The sequence below is a fragment of the Salvelinus namaycush genome, chromosome 34 (assembly GCF_016432855.1).
Source record: "Salvelinus namaycush isolate Seneca chromosome 34, SaNama_1.0, whole genome shotgun sequence".
Taxonomy (NCBI): domain Eukaryota; kingdom Metazoa; phylum Chordata; class Actinopteri; order Salmoniformes; family Salmonidae; genus Salvelinus; species Salvelinus namaycush.
In genome coordinates this window covers 27,593,923-27,612,174 of record NC_052340.1, presented here as the reverse complement: position 1 = coordinate 27,612,174, position 18,252 = coordinate 27,593,923, and the positions used below count along the sequence as shown (strand labels likewise).

General features: G+C 45.0%; 1 protein-coding gene across 1 annotated transcript in view; it reads left to right on the top strand.

Annotated features, from left to right (window-relative positions):
* LOC120028469 (seizure protein 6 homolog) overlaps window positions 1-16,495 on the top strand; it is a 50,363-nt gene extending 33,868 nt beyond the window's left edge. The window contains exons 9-18 of the mRNA XM_038973676.1: window positions 4,739-4,933; window positions 5,060-5,198; window positions 8,775-8,971; window positions 9,765-9,959; window positions 10,616-10,807; window positions 12,798-12,992; window positions 13,125-13,172; window positions 13,355-13,463; window positions 15,202-15,307; window positions 16,445-16,495. Of these exons, the coding sequence (XP_038829604.1) occupies window positions 4,739-4,933; window positions 5,060-5,198; window positions 8,775-8,971; window positions 9,765-9,959; window positions 10,616-10,807; window positions 12,798-12,992; window positions 13,125-13,172; window positions 13,355-13,463; window positions 15,202-15,307; window positions 16,445-16,495 (1,427 nt within the window). The remainder of the gene's footprint in view (window positions 1-4,738; window positions 4,934-5,059; window positions 5,199-8,774; window positions 8,972-9,764; window positions 9,960-10,615; window positions 10,808-12,797; window positions 12,993-13,124; window positions 13,173-13,354; window positions 13,464-15,201; window positions 15,308-16,444) is intronic.
* The last annotated feature ends 1,757 nt before the right edge of the window (window positions 16,496-18,252 follow it).

The following is an 18,252-nucleotide window of genomic DNA, read 5'->3' as shown; positions in this document are numbered from 1 at the left end:
GAAATCTAACTTTACAAGATTGAGTCTGTGATTTTGTTATAGACAGAGTTAGGGCGCAACGGAGTAAAATGCTATTGGCGGGGGTAGCCCACGAGTGGTCTTTCAGTCAACCGCGTGTGAAAACGCTTTTCAGATCAGTTTAAGATCAGTCGCCTGTGTGCACATTTGTAGATATTCTTTGCTAGTTATTGAGTTATTAGCCCAGTTCTAGATAAGTATAGGTCAGCAATGGGGAGTTACTGATTAAGAGATTCTTGCAAGAACACAAAACGTGTCGGCTACATTTCAAGCCGGTTTTGAAAAGCCAGTCAGGTTAAACGCTTATGTCTTAATTAATTGAAGGGGCAGTGTTGTATTTTGAGACATGCAAATACTTTTTGAGATATGCAAATAAACCAATAGGCAGAGGGGTAGTCTACAGTGTCTAATTCTCTGTATGGTAATAATTGTATATTTTATTTTGTAAAGTGGTTTCTTGCATCATACAACACAATACAATGCAATTTACATTCACCTATTTGGCCCATGGTGTTACAGACCAAGTCAAATCATGAATTAATGTCAAGCCCTTCATAATGTAAAACCGTTTTTAAAAGTCTCCTGCAATGTAGGTCTGCATTGAACACCACATATAGGCTACTGTAGGCAATATCATAGAAATCAAAAGCTATTTCCATGTGAAAATGTTATGGGATTTGCTCCATTGGTTTTGTTGGTAGTCCTACATTATGCTCAAATAGCCACAATAGCCTATTGGCTACTGTCTAAAACTGTAAGGGTACAGCCTCAGTGTTCACTGTAAACTCGCGCCGGAAGTTGGACAAAATTCTCCCAATATTCAAGTTTCCGCTCACAAGACCTCAGATTTGCTCAGTGCCCCCAAAAAATGAGAAGGAACAGTGGTTAGAACGTAGGTTCCCTGTGTGCCACAAGACCAGGCATGGGGATCTAACACAAGTCTTCAGGTCTCTGGAAAGCGTACTCAAGGACACTCAAACTTCCCTCACACACTCCAGCAGTGTAAAATGAGTGGAGCTAAAACCTGTTGTTTATGAAACGCATCATGCCCTGCAGACTAGTATAAACAAAAGACACTGCCTCAGGCCCTCTCCTCATCTTCCCCTCCTCTAAATAATTGGAATGGAAATAAGTCAAACATAAGAATCAATTAAAGTCCTCTGCTCTAACTAGTTTAGCTACAAACTCTCAAATGTTTTATTTTTCTCCACGCTCATGCTCAGTCATCCTCTCCACGTGTGTCACGTTCCTGACCTGTTTTCTGTTGTTTGGTATGTGTTTATTGGTCAGGGCGTGAGTTTTGGGTGGGCAGTCTATGTTTTCTGTTTCTATGTTGGTTTTGGGTTGCCTGGTATGGCTCTCAATTAGAGGCAGGTGTTTGACGTTTCCTCTGATTGAGAGTCATATTAAGGTAGGTTGTTCTCACTGTTTGTTTGTGGGTGATTGTCGTCCGTGTCTGTGTCTGCGCACCACACGGGACTGTAGCGTTTGTTCGTTCGTTTGTTATAGTCTGTACCTGTTCCTACGTGCTTCGTGTATTATGTAAGTTCTCATGGTTTAGGTCAGTCTACATTCGTTTTTGTTATTTTGTATCCTTCCAAGTGTTTGTTTTCGTGTTTCGTCGTTTGCTTTATTAAATCATTATGTATTCACAACCCGCTGCATTTTGGTCAAATCACTACTCCTCCTCTTCGTATGAAGAGGAGGAGGAATGCCGTTACAGAATCACCCACCAAACCCAGATCAAGCAGCGGGTTAACGGACAGCAACGACAGCAGCAGTGGGTCAAGGAGGATTGGACATGGGAAGAGATTCTGGACGGAGAAGGACCCTGGGCAGAGCCAGAGGAGTGTCGCCGTCCCAAGGCGGAGCTGGAGGCATCTAAAGCGGAGAGGCGACGATATGAGGAGGCAGCACGGAAGAAAGGCTGGAAGCCCGCAAGTACAACCCAAAAATTTCTTGGGGGGGGGCTAAAGGGTAGTGTGGCGAAGTCAGGTAGGAGACCTGCGCCAACTTCCCGGGCTTACCGTGGAGAGCGAGAGTACGGGCAGACACCGTGTTACGCAGTAGAGCGCATGGTGTCTCCTGTACGTGTTCATAGCCCGGTGCGGGTTATTCCACCTCCCCGCACTAGCCGGGCTAGAGTGAGCATTGAGCCAAGTGCCATGAAGCCGGCTCAACATATCTGGCCTCCAGTACGTCTCCTCGGGCCGGTGTACATGGCACCAGCCTTACGCATGGTGTCCCCGGTTCGCCAACACAGCCCAGTGCGGGTTATTCCACCTCCCCGCACTGGACGGGCTACGGGGAGCATGCAACCAGGTAAGGTTGGGCAGGCTCAGTGCTCAAGGGAGCCAGTACGCCTGCACGGTCCGGTATATCCGGCGCCACCTTCCCGCCCCAGCTCAGTACCACCAGTGCCTACACCACGCACCAGGCTTCCAGTGCGTCTCCAGAGCCCTGGTCCTCCTCCACGCACTCTCCCTGTGGTGCGTGTCTCAAGCTCAGTGCCTCCAGTTTCGGCACCACGCACCAGGCCTACTGTGCGCCTCAGCAGGTCAGAGTCGGCTGTCTGCCCAACGCCGCCTGCACTGTTAGTCTGCCCAGCACCGTCTGAGCCATCCGTCTGCCCAGCACCGTCTGAGCCATCTGTCTGCCCAGCGCCGTCTGAGCCATCCGTCTGTCCAGCGCCGTCTGAGCCATCCGTCTGTCCAGCGCCGTCTGAGCCATCCGTCTGCCCAGCGCCGTCTGAGCCATCCGTCTGCCCAGCGCCGTCTGAGCCATCCGTCTGCCCAGCGCCGTCTGAGCCATCCGTCTGCCCAGCGCCGTCTGAGCCATCCGTCTGCCCAGCGCCTTCTGAGCCATCCGTCTGCCCAGCGCCTTCTGAGCCATCCGTCTGCCCAGCGCCTTCTGAGCCATCCGTCTGCCCCGAGCCATTAGAGCCGCCCGTCTGGCCCGAGCCATTAGAGCCGTCCGTCAGTCAGGAGCCGCTAGAGCCGTCCGTCAGTCAGGAGCTGCCAGAGCCGCCAGCCAGTCAGGAGCTGCCAGAGCCGCCAGCCAGTCAGGAGCTGCCAGAGCCGCCAGCCAGTCAGGAGCTGCCAGAGCCGCCAGCCAGTCAGGAGCTGCCAGAACCGCCAGACAGTCATGAGCTGCCCTTCAGTCATGAGCTGCCCTTCAGTCATGAGCTGCCCTCCAGTCATGAGCTGCCCTACAGTCATGAGCTGCCCTACAGTCATGAGCTGCCCTACAGTCATGAGCTGCCACTCAGTCATGAGCTGCCACTCAGTCCGGAGCTGCCACTCAGTCCGGAGCTGCCACTCAGTCCGGAGCTGCCACCCAGTCCGGAGCTGCCACCCAGTCCGGAGCTGCCACCCAGTCCGGAGCTGCCACCCAGTCCGGAGCTGCCACTCAGTCCGGAGCTGCCATTAGTACAGAGTTGTCCCTCTGTCCTAAGCTACCTCTCTGTCCTGAGCTACCTCTCTGTCCGGAGCTACCTCTCTGTCCGGAGCTACCTCTCTGTCCGGAGCTACCTCTCTGTCCTGAGCTACCTCTCTGTCCTGAGCTGTCTCCTCTATGTAGGAGGGGCCTTAGTGAAGGTTCCTGGACCATGGTCGGGGGCGAGGGTCGCCACTCAAAGGACGCTAAGGAGGGGGACAAAGACAGTGGTGGAGTGGTGTCCTCGTCCACCGCTGGAGCCGCCACCGCGGACAGATGCCCACCCAGACCCTCCCCTTGAGTTGTAGGGGTGCGCCCGGAGTTCGCACCTTGAGGGGGGGGGGGTTCTGTCACGTTCCTGACCTGTTTTCTGTTGTTTGGTATGTGTTTATTGGTCAGGGCGTGAGTTTTGGGTGGGCAGTCTATGTTTTCTGTTTCTATGTTGGTTTTGGGTTGCCTGGTATGGCTCTCAATTAGAGGCAGGTGTTTGACGTTTCCTCTGATTGAGAGTCATATTAAGGTAGGTTGTTCTCACTGTTTGTTTGTGGGTGATTGTCGTCTGTGTCTGCGCACCACACGGGACTGTAGCGTTTGTTCGTTCGTTTGTTATAGTCTGTACCTGTTCCTACGTGCTTCGTGTATTATGTAAGTTCTCATGGTTTAGGTCAGTCTACATTCGTTTTTGTTATTTTGTATCCTTCCAAGTGTTTGTTTTCGTGTTTCGTCGTTTGCTTTATTAAATCATTATGTATTCACAACCCGCTGCATTTTGGTCAAATCACTACTCCTCCTCTTCGTATGAAGAGGAGGAGGAATGCCGTTACAACGTGTGGCAACTCATTCTTATAGGTGCCTTTTCAAAAGGCTGTTCAGAGCTTGGAGTCAGCCACATCACAGGTCCTGGAGTCATTATCCAATCAGATCAATTTAATCTGATTAGAGCTTCAATTTACTGTAGCAAATGGGATTACGCTGTGAGAGAGCAGCGCTGCTTATTCTAATGGACCGTGTGTGGGTTGTCTTTAACAGCATTACCCTCATCAATCTGACACAGGGTGTAACTGATTTAATAGTGCTCCTCTCACCCTGATTTTAACCATTACATGTCAGTCAGTGGGTTGACGCAACAGACCTCCAATAAAAATTAACCTCTGGGTCTGCTCCGTCCCTGATAGGAGGCGAGCTAACAGGCAACGTCAATGACCCACTGCATGGCAAACATGGGGCTCAGTGACACAGTCTGGCCTTTTTTCTGTGACTGATCCACATATCCTCTCCTTCATAGCGTTTGCAGTGGGCCACTGCTACGAGCCGTTCGTCAAGTACGGTAACTTCACCAGTAATGACAGCACGTGGGCAGTGGGGACGGTGGTAGAGTTCACCTGTGACCCTGGCTACACCCTGGAGCAGGGCTCTGTCATCATTGAGTGCATGGACCACAACAACCCCCAGTGGAACGAGACTGAGCCCGCCTGCAGAGGTATGCTGTGTGTTTTTGTTCTGTGTAGGAAATGAGCTGTATGATATTGTTGAACAGAGTATTTTTGCTTACTGTGTGTGTGTGTGTGTGTGTGTGTGTGTGTGTGTGTTTGTTTGTTTGTTACAGCTGTATGCAGTGGAGAGATGACTGACTCTGCTGGAGTGGTCCTGTCTCCTAACTGGCCAGAGGCCTACGATAGCGGCCAGGACTGCATCTGGGGGATTCACGTGGAGGAAGACAGGAGGCTCATGCTAGACATCCAAGTGTACGTATCTTAACTATCTCTTACTTTCTACACTACAGATTCTCCTGAACATAAGATATAACATGTTATACAGATGCAGAAGAAGGATGTTAGCTATGGGAACCCTTTTAGCAACGTCCTGGCGTCACATTCCCCTCCCCATAGCAGTTCAAGTGGAGGACGCCCCACCACAGAGTAGCTCTAACCTTTCTAAGAATCTTAACCCGCGCATGAGCTCTGCAGCACATCTCTGCACTCAGATCATTAGGAGAAGCTTTACAGCTGATGTACAAACACAGGCCTGACTTCAAACAGAAATTGCCAGTGCAAAGGACTACCCCACTGTGACTGGTTAAACAAATGAAAGAGAAAAGGGCTGAAGATAAAATAATATCTTGCTCTTGGATGGGACACATAAGTACCAGCAGACAAAGGTTAATTACCAACTGGAGCGGAAACTAATTATTTAACGGGGGTTCGGACAGAGGTGGTGTGTGTTCTGCTGAATCAGATAGGTTGAGTTGAGCAGAGCAGGGGAGAGGAGTGAGTGTTTTCCGTGATAGCGATGTCAGGTGAAGGCTGGGAACAGAAGACCCTGCTGTGTCAGGCCCTGATAGATTAACCATGCGTACAATCATTTGGCTTCCTTAATTAAGAACTGGCTCATTTGCATATGTTGTCTCTCTTGCTCTTCTCTCTCTCTTCGGAACGCCTCAGCTGTGGTTGTACATTCTGAAGCATTGTAATAAATGGCATCCCCCATGTTTGGTACAAGAAGCTGTCAACATAATTAATTTCCTATTCATATAGAGGGGAAGCGATTTGGGCAGATATGACTTTCAGGGACAACGGTGAAGCGCGTTCAGCTCAACCTCGGAACGTTGATGAGAATTTAGCCTGAGTGTGCATGTGAGTGAGACAGAGAGAGAGCTATCTAAGGATAATCTACAGGATTTCCTCGCCATTTCCTTCAGTTTTGATGTGAACATCAATATCAGCATATGCTGAACAAGGGGAAATATGAGAACCTAACATCTGAAATCTCAGTTTAACGACATCACTCAAACCACTGTTATCCTTCACTATATCCTCAGGGAAAGCATTCAGTCTCTGATCATAGTGATGAAACCAGTGCTGCACAAGGAGTGATTATGCTTTGAGTCCAGTCACTGATAATCTGAACACACAGACTCTCGTGCCATGAACCTGCATGTTCCATGTCTGATGCCTCCCTCGTGGCCCACTAGTCACGCCAGCGTTCTGGAACACAATTGCATGGTGTGCCTTCCTAAAGCTCATTACCAGGGTTTAGGAACATTTTACCATGGTAATGAGAACACTCTCATTCCTCTATAATCATTCATCACCGCCCAGCGTCCTGTTCACCGCTCCCACAATCACACAGGACCTAATGACGGCTGGGACACTCCTTCAGGGGCCCTTCTAATGACGACTGGTTCATCTCAACCAACCAGGAGGGCTAGCTAGGTGCCCGTTAAGGGCTCAGGTGCAGGAGGAGGTGCTGTGAACGACATGCAGGTGTGGAGGATGGTACACCTGGTGTGTAGTTCAGCAGCCTAAGTTCAGATGCTCCAAATGTTGACGGAGTGCTCCAACGCCTAAATAGTGTTTAGGAGTGTATGGGAATGGGATTTAGTTGTGTCTCTGCCTTGATGATTATCAGAAATACACATTCTGACTATACACCTGCACACAAACACCCATGCATGTGACTTTTGGCAGTTCTAGTTCATGTAAATAATTTGTACACATGCATGCATACATTCACGTACATACCAATATACACACACTGTATATACCACCCCAGTAGTCCTATGGCGTTAATAAGGGAGGAAATAGTTTGCAAGTCAAATATGATGTAATAGACAGACAGTGATTTTGGTAGTTTCCATATTGGCTTCCATTACAGTGTACTTTGCCTTTGGTGAGAATTTAGTGAGAAGAGCGACAAGATATTTGATGCATTGATGCATCAAATATTAGTTATATCACTTATCTTGATTAGGTTTGTCTCCCAGGGCTGGAAGTTGGCAGGAGAACTCATTTCATCACTAGTATCGCTGATAACTGTGTTGACTCTGAGCCTGCTTGTCTGGATATGTTAGCCTAGCACTGGGAGTTGAGGCGGAGTGAAGGGCAGTGGATCTGGATCCCCGTCCAGCCAAGATCTCACAAGCCAGAGAGGAGTGGATTAGAAATGGGATATTCCATCAGAACATTCATTCAGGTTAGTCTGTGGGAATTAAGAGGTGCAGAGGTGAGATGAAAGGAGAAGATTCTAATGATCATTGAGCAGCCATCATGACTCACAAATGACTGCGTTTAATTGAATTGAGGGGTATTCATTTTGCTCAAACTAGCTAGAAATGGGCAGGTGGTATTTATATTTTACTTGTCCTGGACATGAATGTCAAGTTTTCTCAGAGGTGGAGAATAGAGAATGCCGTTACAGATGAGGAGTTGTCTGAGATAATGCATTCTGAAGGAACATGGTGGCAGGCAGCTGGGCCTGTGGGCCGAGTCAATCTGAGCCTGTGTTTAAATTACACTAAATCAAATCACTGCCACACAATAGAAAGCATGATTAATTTTCGCTGCAGATACGGCAGCACAGCTATGCAAAGGCTTGTTTAACTTCATCACAACAAATTTAATGCAAGCTGATACAATTTCTCAATCTGTCCCGCTCTGTTGAGGTGTGATGCATTTTCAGGTGTCAATTCATTACTGCAGGTTGATCTTTTTCTGGAGCTGTAATACAGATGCATCAGCAGAAAATACCCACCGGGCACACACTGGTTGAATCAATGTTGTTTCTACAGCATTTCAATGAAATGAAGTTGAACCAAAGTGGAATAGACGTTGAATTCACGTCTGTGCCCAGTGGGTAGGCTAAGCTGTACTGACATTTAATTAGTCTGAAACACCTGATCTTTGCCAAGTCGTATGTGCATCATATCTTTAATGTCTGGATTCTGAACTCAGTTTACAGAGTGCAAACAAGTTGATGAGATTGAGACATTTTTACACTCTCTGTTATTCATGTCATACAATACACTACTGAAACACGACTGTATTACAGAACCAACTCTCTTTATCGTTCAAATTTTTCAGGATTCTTTTCTGTTAGGCTCCAAAGTGATTAATAGTTCAATTGCTTGCCTTGTAATGAGTTTTATCAGGAGCCACTGGTGATTAATTTGAGACAGGAAAGAGTAACAGGTCACTTCCCTATTCTGGCGGAGTGTGATTTCCTCCCTACTTTACATCCTGTCCTGGTGCTTAAGCAGAGGGCTCTGTCTCAGGTTACACATTTAAAACAGGAGATTTTTTTTAAAGTGATAAATTACCACATGGTTTTGTCACTTTCTTGTCAGTAGAGCTATGGTGCTCCAAAGTAAATGGAAAATTTAAACGGAACGTCTCAAAGCAAGAAACGTATTTTAGTGAGGATGCTTTCAAGTTTTTAAAACAGATACAGGAAACAATGACAAAGAAACTATATGACAAATGAGCTAGTAATGTGAGAGTGTGCATGAAAACCAAATATATTTTCCTTCTGTCTTTGTGCTCCAGCCTCAACATAGGGAAGAACGATCTGCTGACGTTCTATGATGGAGATGACCTGACTGCTACGGTGCTGGGCCAGTACGGCGGCTCACGGCCACACTTCAAACTCTACACCTCCATGGCCGACGTCACCATTCAGTTCCAGTCTGACCCGGCCACCAACATCTACGGCTACGGCAACGGCTTTGTGGTGCACTTCTTCGGTAAGGCCCCGGAGTGAGTTAGGAGAGAGTGTGAACAGAATTAAAGAGTTAAAGAGACAGAAGAGCAGTGAAGAGGGGAGATGAGTAAGGAGGAGGAGAGTTCTAGAGGGTTCAGGAGGAGGAGACTCTCTTAAACATAAAAAGGAAGGGGCCCCTTCCATCAGCACGGTCGTCACGACACCGGAGCGGAGCCAGCCCATAAAGCAGACATCTGATAAGACGTAATGAATTCCATGTAGAGAGAGGGAGAAAGAGGAGGCAGCGGAATACTGATGACTGGGAGAGAGAAGCAAGAGAGAGAAGAGTGAGCGAGAGAGAAGCGAGAGAGGGACAAAGGGAAGGCAGAGAGAGAGAGAGAGAGAGAGAGAGAGAGAGAGAGAGAGAGAAAAGGCAGAGAGAGAGAGAGATTTATAGTCTGTTCATGCCTCTGACAGAGATGGAAAGCAAGGCCCAGCCAAGTGGTGCAGCTGTCTGGTATTGTGCCCGTCAGAGATCCAAACACAATTACTGCGTGTGTTTGTCCACATTAGCCTCGTCTGCAGGGTGCCATGCCCTCTCTGGCTTCTGCTGTGGCTAGAACGGGCACCGCCAGGCTGCCTGGCAGACAGACCTCCTATTGCATGGCACTTGTCACACTAGATTGAAATTGCTACAAAATGGATGTCCTCTATTGTGTTTGTCCTGAGGTTCATTCATTTGAATGCAAAACCACACCACTCAAGCTCTGTGCGCTCTGTGAAGTCAGTGCCTTTTTCTCTGGCTTCCTTTCTCTCTCCCTCGTTCATGGATACAGAGGTGCCTCGTAACGACACGTGTCCAGAGCTCCCAGAGATCACCAACGGCTGGAAGAGCACCTCCCACCCTGAGCTGGTCCATGGCACTGTGGTCACCTACCAGTGCTACCCAGGTTTCCAGCTGGTGGGTACAGAACTGCTCATGTGCCAGTGGGACCTGACCTGGAGTGGAGACCTGCCCAGCTGTGAGAGAGGTGACTACCACACACACACTGGCACACAGAAGGTGCATTTTAGGTGTGAGAAGCAGTTTCAGTTAAGGACAGGCTAAAGCAGAGGCTGAAGCATTCACTGCTTTTCTGAAAACACAACCCTTTTTTCTGTATAGACCAATGTATCAGTGAGGTGAGTAGGCTCTGTGTTCCAGCTCCTCCACACATTACTCCTGTTCTATCCAGACGACTTGGATGCTGCGGAGTAGAGACAGGATAGTATGACAAAGTCCTTGGTCTTGGTCACGTCCCACACAGTGACAGGCACGGCATCACTGACCGGTAACAAGACACAGGGGTTTGGAGACTCATTTGGACGTCTGTCACGTGAACATTGTTACCATGCTGACCCTTATCCTTCTAGGCCCAGGATTGGGTTCACGGTTTGCTGTTGTGTGGGACTGAGACACAGAGATAATCTCTTTATTTTCCAGCTCGGTGGTTTTGTGTCTGCAGGCTTTAATTAGAAAAAGGCCCAGGCACCACTCTGGCCCCATCGGATAACCACAAATAAGCATTGACAACTGCTAATGATTTAAAAAAAATAACTAATTGTATTCCCTGCACATGAGTAAACCTGTTTTTTTCTGTGTCTGTGTGTGTGTTTGTGTCTGTGTCTGTGTGTGTGTGTGTGTCAGTGCTGTCGTGTGCCGACCCAGGTACTGTGGAGCACAGTCGCAGGGTGATGTCCAGCCCGCGTTTCACTGTAGGCTCCACCATCCAATACATCTGTAACAAGGGCTACACTCTCTCTGGAAACAGCCTGCTCTCCTGCTACAACCATGGCTCCTCCGGACCTAAATGGAGCGAGAGGCTACCCAAATGTGGCTGTACGTACCCCCTGGGCTTCAGCTTGCTAAAACATCTCCATCATACACACTTCCCAGCAAGCACATGGTTCCTTGGACATTGTGGGTATATACGTATTGGTTTCCCATTGGTTCTGGGAACAAAGCTGGTAAAACAGAATTTTTAAAAAAAGTTCTGAGAACGGAAGTGAAAATTTTAGGTTGCAGGGAGGTTCTGAGAACGTTTTGCTATGTTTCCCTGAATGTTTTCCTTGGAGATTTTATTTCTGTTCTGAGAACAGAAATTATAGGTTATTTGAAGGTAATTAAATAACATTATGAGAATATGTTTCAATAAGACTTTTAATAACACAACTGGCTTAGTTTGGGATAACCCGTTTAACTCCAAGCAGAGATAGGACACATGTCAATTAATTTGTTTAGGACTCCCTATTGTTATTTATAATAAGGGTTACATGGAGAAAATCTGACTTCTCTGAATTGAAAATGGATGACCCTCCCTTCAGCAAAATATATTTTACCTAAACCATCACTGAACTCTTGAAAAAAAACAACAAGTGACCCTCTTCTAAAACCAAAATAATGAAAACAAAGTGGATAGCAGAGGACATGTCTACTGTTTACCCTCACTTCCTGGACAGAGCAAAGCCTTAGATCTGCAGTTTTATAAACTGTTCTTCATCCTGTAAACAGTAGATGGCAACGCAGAAATTTTGATAGCGCACAGGGATGCGGGATAAAAGGTTGTGGGTTCGCAGACCACCATGGACAAGAGTAGGGGTAGAAAGATCTTACACCGCTGTGAAATACCTTTTCAATAACCCCAACTATTGTATTTTCAGCTGTTTGAAGCTAGTGTACAAAACTGAAAGTAAAAGATGCAAAAATGAAACTTAAGAATGAGAAGCATAGAAATACTGCACATAGAACTGATCTACCGCTTTTTAGACTTGCTTTCAATGAGAATGACAGATCTATAACTCACATTTCTATGTGAATTTGGTCAGGTTACCCAAAAAGTTACATATTGTACCTTTAAAATCAGTTGTGTCCAATTAGTGGGCAGCCCAACACACCTATCAAGATAGAGAGAGTTTTGTTGACTGACACTGAGAATGGAATGTATATGTTTTTAAATAACATTCTTAGAGCTTTCTATGAACTTAACACATTTTTTCTTGTTCTGAGAACATGACTTTGAATAGAATCATGAGAGAACCTGCAGAAAACGGTATGCTTAAGTACTGAAATTCCCATAGAAGAACGTTGTTTCTTAAAGCTAGAATATGTAACTTTTTGGGGGCGACCTGACCAAATTCCCATAGAAATGGGAGCTAGATATGTCATTCTCATTAAAAGCAAGTCTAAGAAGCTGTAGATCTGTTCTATGTGCTTTATTTCTATGCCCATTCTTGCATTTTTGTTTTTACTTTTGTTTTTGTACATCTGCTTCAAACAGTTAAAAATACAATAACTTTGGTTATTGAAAATATATTTCACAGCGGTTTATATGGTACAATGATTCTCTACACAATACAATGCTTGTTTTTTCACAGAAATTGAAATTAGGCAAACTATTATAACGTTCGGAGAACATGACTTTAAATAGAACCATGAGGAAACCGGCACAAAACATTATGCTGCAGTACTACAATTCTCATAGAAAAACGTTTCTTAACAATTCTGAACAATTTGAGAGCATTACTTTAAATAGAACCATGAGGAAACCTTACGCTGAAGTAGTACAATTTCCACCTGGTTTTCAGAACGTTATGTGCTAGCTGGGTATCCTGCACCATTCACAGAATATTGTGGGAAGGTTGTATGCAAAATAACCATAGGACAACCACACTCTCACCAAGCTCTAAGAAACATACGGTTCTCAGAACGTTATGTGCTAGCTGGATTGGCAGTGTTTCCAATTCATACAATACACCAAGAGTTTTACTAGCTGTTTACAAAAATACATTATATGATGTCGACTGTGTGTGTCCTGTCTCTCCTCTCTCAGCGGTGACCTATGAGCCTTGCAGGAACCCTGGTACCCCGTCTTACAGCACCCAGATCTCAGAGAAGCCTCTCTACCAGGCCGGGGAGACGCTGAGCTTCTCCTGCCTCAGAGGCCATGAGCTGCTGGGGGAGCCTGTCCTCCGCTGTGTCCCTGGACACCCTTCACAGTGGAGCAGCCTACCCCCTGTCTGCGGAGGTAGGAACTGCAGACACATACTCCCCTGTGTGTGTAGTTCACTCTAGCATTGTTCACAGTAGTTCATGATGAATAATATATCTGTCTGTATATTTTAACATCTGTGTTCTGATGTTCTCCATTTCTTTACAGCCTCCTCAATGGAGTTTATAAATGAACGCAGGTTAGACGGTAAGTGCCGTCAAGTCTGCACAGTAATCGTTAGATCTTTCAAATTAAAATATCAAGTCAAGACCAAATAAAAAAAACTAAATACAGTACTTCACAGCAACTTCAAGTGTGCCACATTGCAGTGTGCATCTTTAGGTTATCATACCAATTGAGTGTGTCCCTGTTGATTCCTCTACCTCTCTGCTCACCAGCTGCCAGTGCAGACTACATCATGGAGCGAGCCAACATAGCTCTAACAGTCTTTATTCCAGTGGCCCTCATCATGGTCTTCATCATTGGGATCTACCTCTACTTCTCTAAGTAGGTCTAGTATTCTTACTTTATATAGATTAAAAAATACTTTGAAAGTATGAAAGCTGTCATCATCCATAGTACCTAGTAGTCTATCCAAGGGTTGACTTGGACTGAAAATAGGTGCCGGTACAGATTTTAGGTGCCGAAACTGTTTATATTTAGGTGCAGGAGCTCCACAATAATTTTGAGCTCAAGCAGTAGAACATTTGAGGTGCTGGTACTCGGTGAGCTCCTGCCCAAGTATACTATGCTGCCCTTGTGACACTACAGTGTCTTCGGAGAGTATTCAGACCCCTTGACTTTTTCCACATTTTGTTACGTTACAGCCTTATTCTAAAATGTATTAAATGTTTTTTCCCTCATCAAGCTACACACAATACCCCATAATGACAAAGCAAAAACAGGTTTTTAGAAATGTTTGATAATTCATTACAAATAAAATAAATATTTAGACCCTTTACTCAGTACTTTGTTGAAGAACCTTTGGCAGCGATTACAGCATAGTTTTCTTGGGTATGACACTACAAGCATGGCACACCTGTATTTGTGGAGTTTCTCCCATTCTTCTCTGCAGATCCTCTCTCTGTCAGGTTGGATGGGGAGCGTCGCTGCACAGTTATTTTTAGGTCTCCAGAGACGTTAGCTTGGGTTCAAGTCCGGGTTCTGGCTGGGCCACTCAAGGACATTCAGAGACTTGTCCCGAAGCCACTCCTGCATTGTCTTGGCTGTGTGCTTAGGGTCGTTGTCCTGTTTGAATGTGAACCTTCGCCCCAGTCTGAGGTCCTGAGCGCTCTGGAGCAAGTTTTCATCAAGGATCTCTCTGTACTTTGCTCCATTCATCTTTTCCTCGATCCTGACTAGTCTCCCAGTCCCTGCCGCTGAAAACATCCCCACAACATGATGCTGCCACCACCATGCTTCACCGTAGGGATGGTGCCAGGTTTCCTCTAGACTTGAAACTTGGCATTCAGGCCAAAGAGTACAATATTGGTTTCATCAAACTAGAGAATGTTGTTCCTCATGGTCTAAGATGTCTTTACTGTAGGTGCCTTTTGGCAAACCCCAAGCAGGCTGTCATGTGCTTTTACTGAGGAGTGGCTTCTGTCTGGCCACTCTATCATAAAAGCCTGATTGGTGGAGTGCTGCAGAGATGGCTGTCCTTCTGGAAGGTTCTCCCATCTCCACAGAGGAACTCTCGAGCTCTGTTAGAGTGACCATCAGGTTCTTGGTCACCTCCCTGACCAAGGCCCTTCTCTCCCGATTGCTCAGTTTGGCTGGGCGGCCAGCTCTAGGAAGAGTCTTGGTGGTTCCAAACTTCTTCAATATAAGATTGATGGCCACTGTGTTCTTGGGGACCTTCAATGCTGCAGACATTTTTTGGTACACTTCCCCAGATCTGTGCCTTGACACAATCCTGTCTCGGAGCTCTACGGACAATTCCTTCGACCTCATGGCTTGGTTTTTGCTCTGACATCCACTGTCAACTGTGGGACCTTATATAGACAGATGTGTGCCTTTCCAAATCATGTCCAATGAATTTAATTTACCATAGGTGGACTCCAATCAAGTTGTAGAAACATCTATCTCAAGGATGATCAATGGAAACAGGCAGCACCTGAGCTCAATTTCAAGTCTCATAGCAAAGGGTCTGAATACTTACGTAATTAAGGTTTTATCCATTTTAAAATAAGGCTATAACGTAACAATATTTTTTAAAGTCACTGCATGTGTGTGTGTTCTCTAGGGTTCAGGGGAAGCCTCTGTGTCTTCCCATGTCCACCTCCTTACCATATGACCACATCCCAGGAGAGTCCACCTTCGACAACTCCCTCTACAAAACAGAGACTACGGTACGTTCTGATACAGAGATATTCACTGGTTCTTTAAGATGCCTGTTGGAATTAGTAAGCCCCCCAAAAGGTTGAAATCAGGTGCTGTCATCCGTGTCTGAGATGATGCACTTAAAGCACCATCTGGTTTGCCATATTGCAGGTTCATTCACCAAATCTAATGTACCATTAGGTGATGTTATAGAAATAGGTTTGAGGGGTGTAAATCTATACTCCGTTCACCTTCAGTCATTGACAAGGGCCATTTCATTACACCTGATGCAAACAAAAGGTTTCCTAGTTCATTTGACAAAGCATAGCTTTATTTTTGTGCAATGACATTGGTCAGACATGGGTTCAAATAGTACTTGAAAGATGTCAAATATTTTATCCAGGTCTGATGCTTTCATGCTCATGCTTTCAGATAACTAACAATTGTCTCTCTGCCTGTTTGTTTCTCTATCCTTTCATGACTGCACTCCTGAAGAATAACGAGGTGAGACCAAGCGCTAGGCTACAACCTGCTTATTTAGCCTCCAGTCTGTCTGTCAATCAGTCTTCATCAATTCCACACTCTGATTCTGCAGCCGGAACCTATTGCACACTGTGAGCTTATTGAACTAACGCCCACAGTAGGTTGAGCACATTTCGATTGGTCAGAGGAGAGGTACAAACCTCTCAAATAAAATAAAAAATAGAGTCAAAGTTTATTGGTCGCATACACAGTTTTGCAGATGTTAACGCAATTGCAGCAAAATGCTTATGTTTCTAGCTCCAACAATAATGATCAATACAATACAATACACACATAATCTAAAAGTTAAAAAGAAATATCAGAACGAGCAACGGAATATAAATAAATATACAGTATACTGTATGTATGTGAATTGTATGTATAGACAATGGTGTGTGTATATAGACAATTTAAAGTCATTGCCCCCTCAGGTGAAAATGGAAAAGCCTCACAGTTTGGGCTGACCACTTCCAGACACTAAACGTATCCCTGTGATATCCCTATCATAGTCTACAAACAGATGTCAGTTATCACATGGCTCATTCACAAAAAGAGGAATGGCCTTTGTGATCATAGGAGGAATATGATCTACTCTACTTCTGTCTCACTATACCTTCTTGTGTACAAGCTTGTCCCTAATTCAGAACTATGTCCTCACTTCACAGGACACACGAGAGTATGAGGTTTCCATCTAGAGGCACAACTACATGTTTCAGCATTGACAGGTCTGGTCTCAAGATGGTTTGCCTTGTGGAAGTTTGTCTGCACTCCTCAGACCCCCCCCCCCCCCCCCCCCCCCCTTCACACCGCTTGCCTCCACCACCTTTCCCTCTGTCTGCTGAACATGTCTCTGCCCAGCCCACATTGGCCATCACTGCAAAGACTGGAAAACATTATTATTTTTGTAGAACTTTAACAGCAATGGCCTAACAGCAGTGTTTGAACAGTTTTTATCCTGAGATGATCAAACCCTAAAGACGTCAGTCCAATGTCGACCTCACAAATGGGAAAGCTGAGTTTGTATCTAGTCCAAAAAATGGAATGTGTAAATACATGATATGTTTGTCACACAGCTTGTTGGGAATTTTTATTTTGAGGCAAGGCACACCACAAAAGAGCTAGATTGTTCAAGTGATGATTGGAGGGATATCATAATAACTTGGACTCTTAAACCTTTCAAATACACTGGACAATTTAAACATCTTTTCAATTTTTTTGTACAATAGCTGCAAATTGTAAAGTTGACCCTCTCAAAAACATGTAAACACACCTCTTTTTTATGCAACCTCCTATGATTAAAAACATGTAAACACACCTCTTTTTTATGCAACCTCCTATGATTAAAAACATCTGAATGTGCCTTAAAATGAAGGCCCTTATTAAGCAATGTTCATATCATGTATATTTCTGATACTGCATTGATTCATCTGAGATTATTACATTGTTGATTTCATATGGATCATAAAATAGAGATGTAGTAATGCAAAGAAAAAGTAATTTAATTTCTTCTCATTCACTTTGTTCACAATTGTATGTGTGTCTTTAACATGCTGATTGAAAGGTATTCATGAATGATATTGGATTGGCAAATCTCTGAAAAAGTCCATGGCAAAGTGTATATAAGTTCTAGTGCCATTAGTTTTGTGATGAAAACCAGGGAAGGTTAAATCTTAAGAAGTCACTGTTGTGGATTGGGGATTCTCAAAAACTGATGCAATGTATTTGCCTAAAATAATATAGCTTATTCTATAGGAGAATGCATCACCATTCAAACTCTCTTTTTATCATTGTCACATGATAATATTTATTCACACAAACAGGTGTGATGACAATGATTATAATTCTATAATCTATTTTTGATTCATTGTGTATATATACTGATTAACTCAGTTCATTAACAAAACGTCCTCAATAAAGTTACTATTCAGAAAAAAATTGACACACAATCTCATTAAATCATTTATTAAGGATTACTGGTTCACTTCGAGATGCATTTAGCCTTTTTGCCCTCTGAGTCGTTCATCTGAATTTGCCCTGATATGTATACATGAATAAAGAAGAGCTGAAGGAAGCAAGAATGTCCTTCAAAGAAGTGAAGAAAACCACATAACACCAAGCACACTGGAGGAAGCTTTTGTCAGATGACCCATGCTCCTCAATGAGTCAAAGTAAGTCAAGTATACATGATTGTAGCTACCTCTGACAGTGTAGAGGTTTTGGGGTTGGAGGTGTAGCAGACTCATGTCCGGTGTAGTGCACTAGTTTGTAGTTCAGAGAGTAGCAGACTTACGGCCAGTGTAGCGGCGAAGGGGTGGTCTTCCCGTATAGGCTACATAAATGTATACTGTTCGCCATACATTATCTTTATCCCTATAGAGCCCTATACCCACCCTGGGTAAGATTACCAGTGTAGACAAGACCAACAACACGCACTGTGGTCTGGTACCATCTA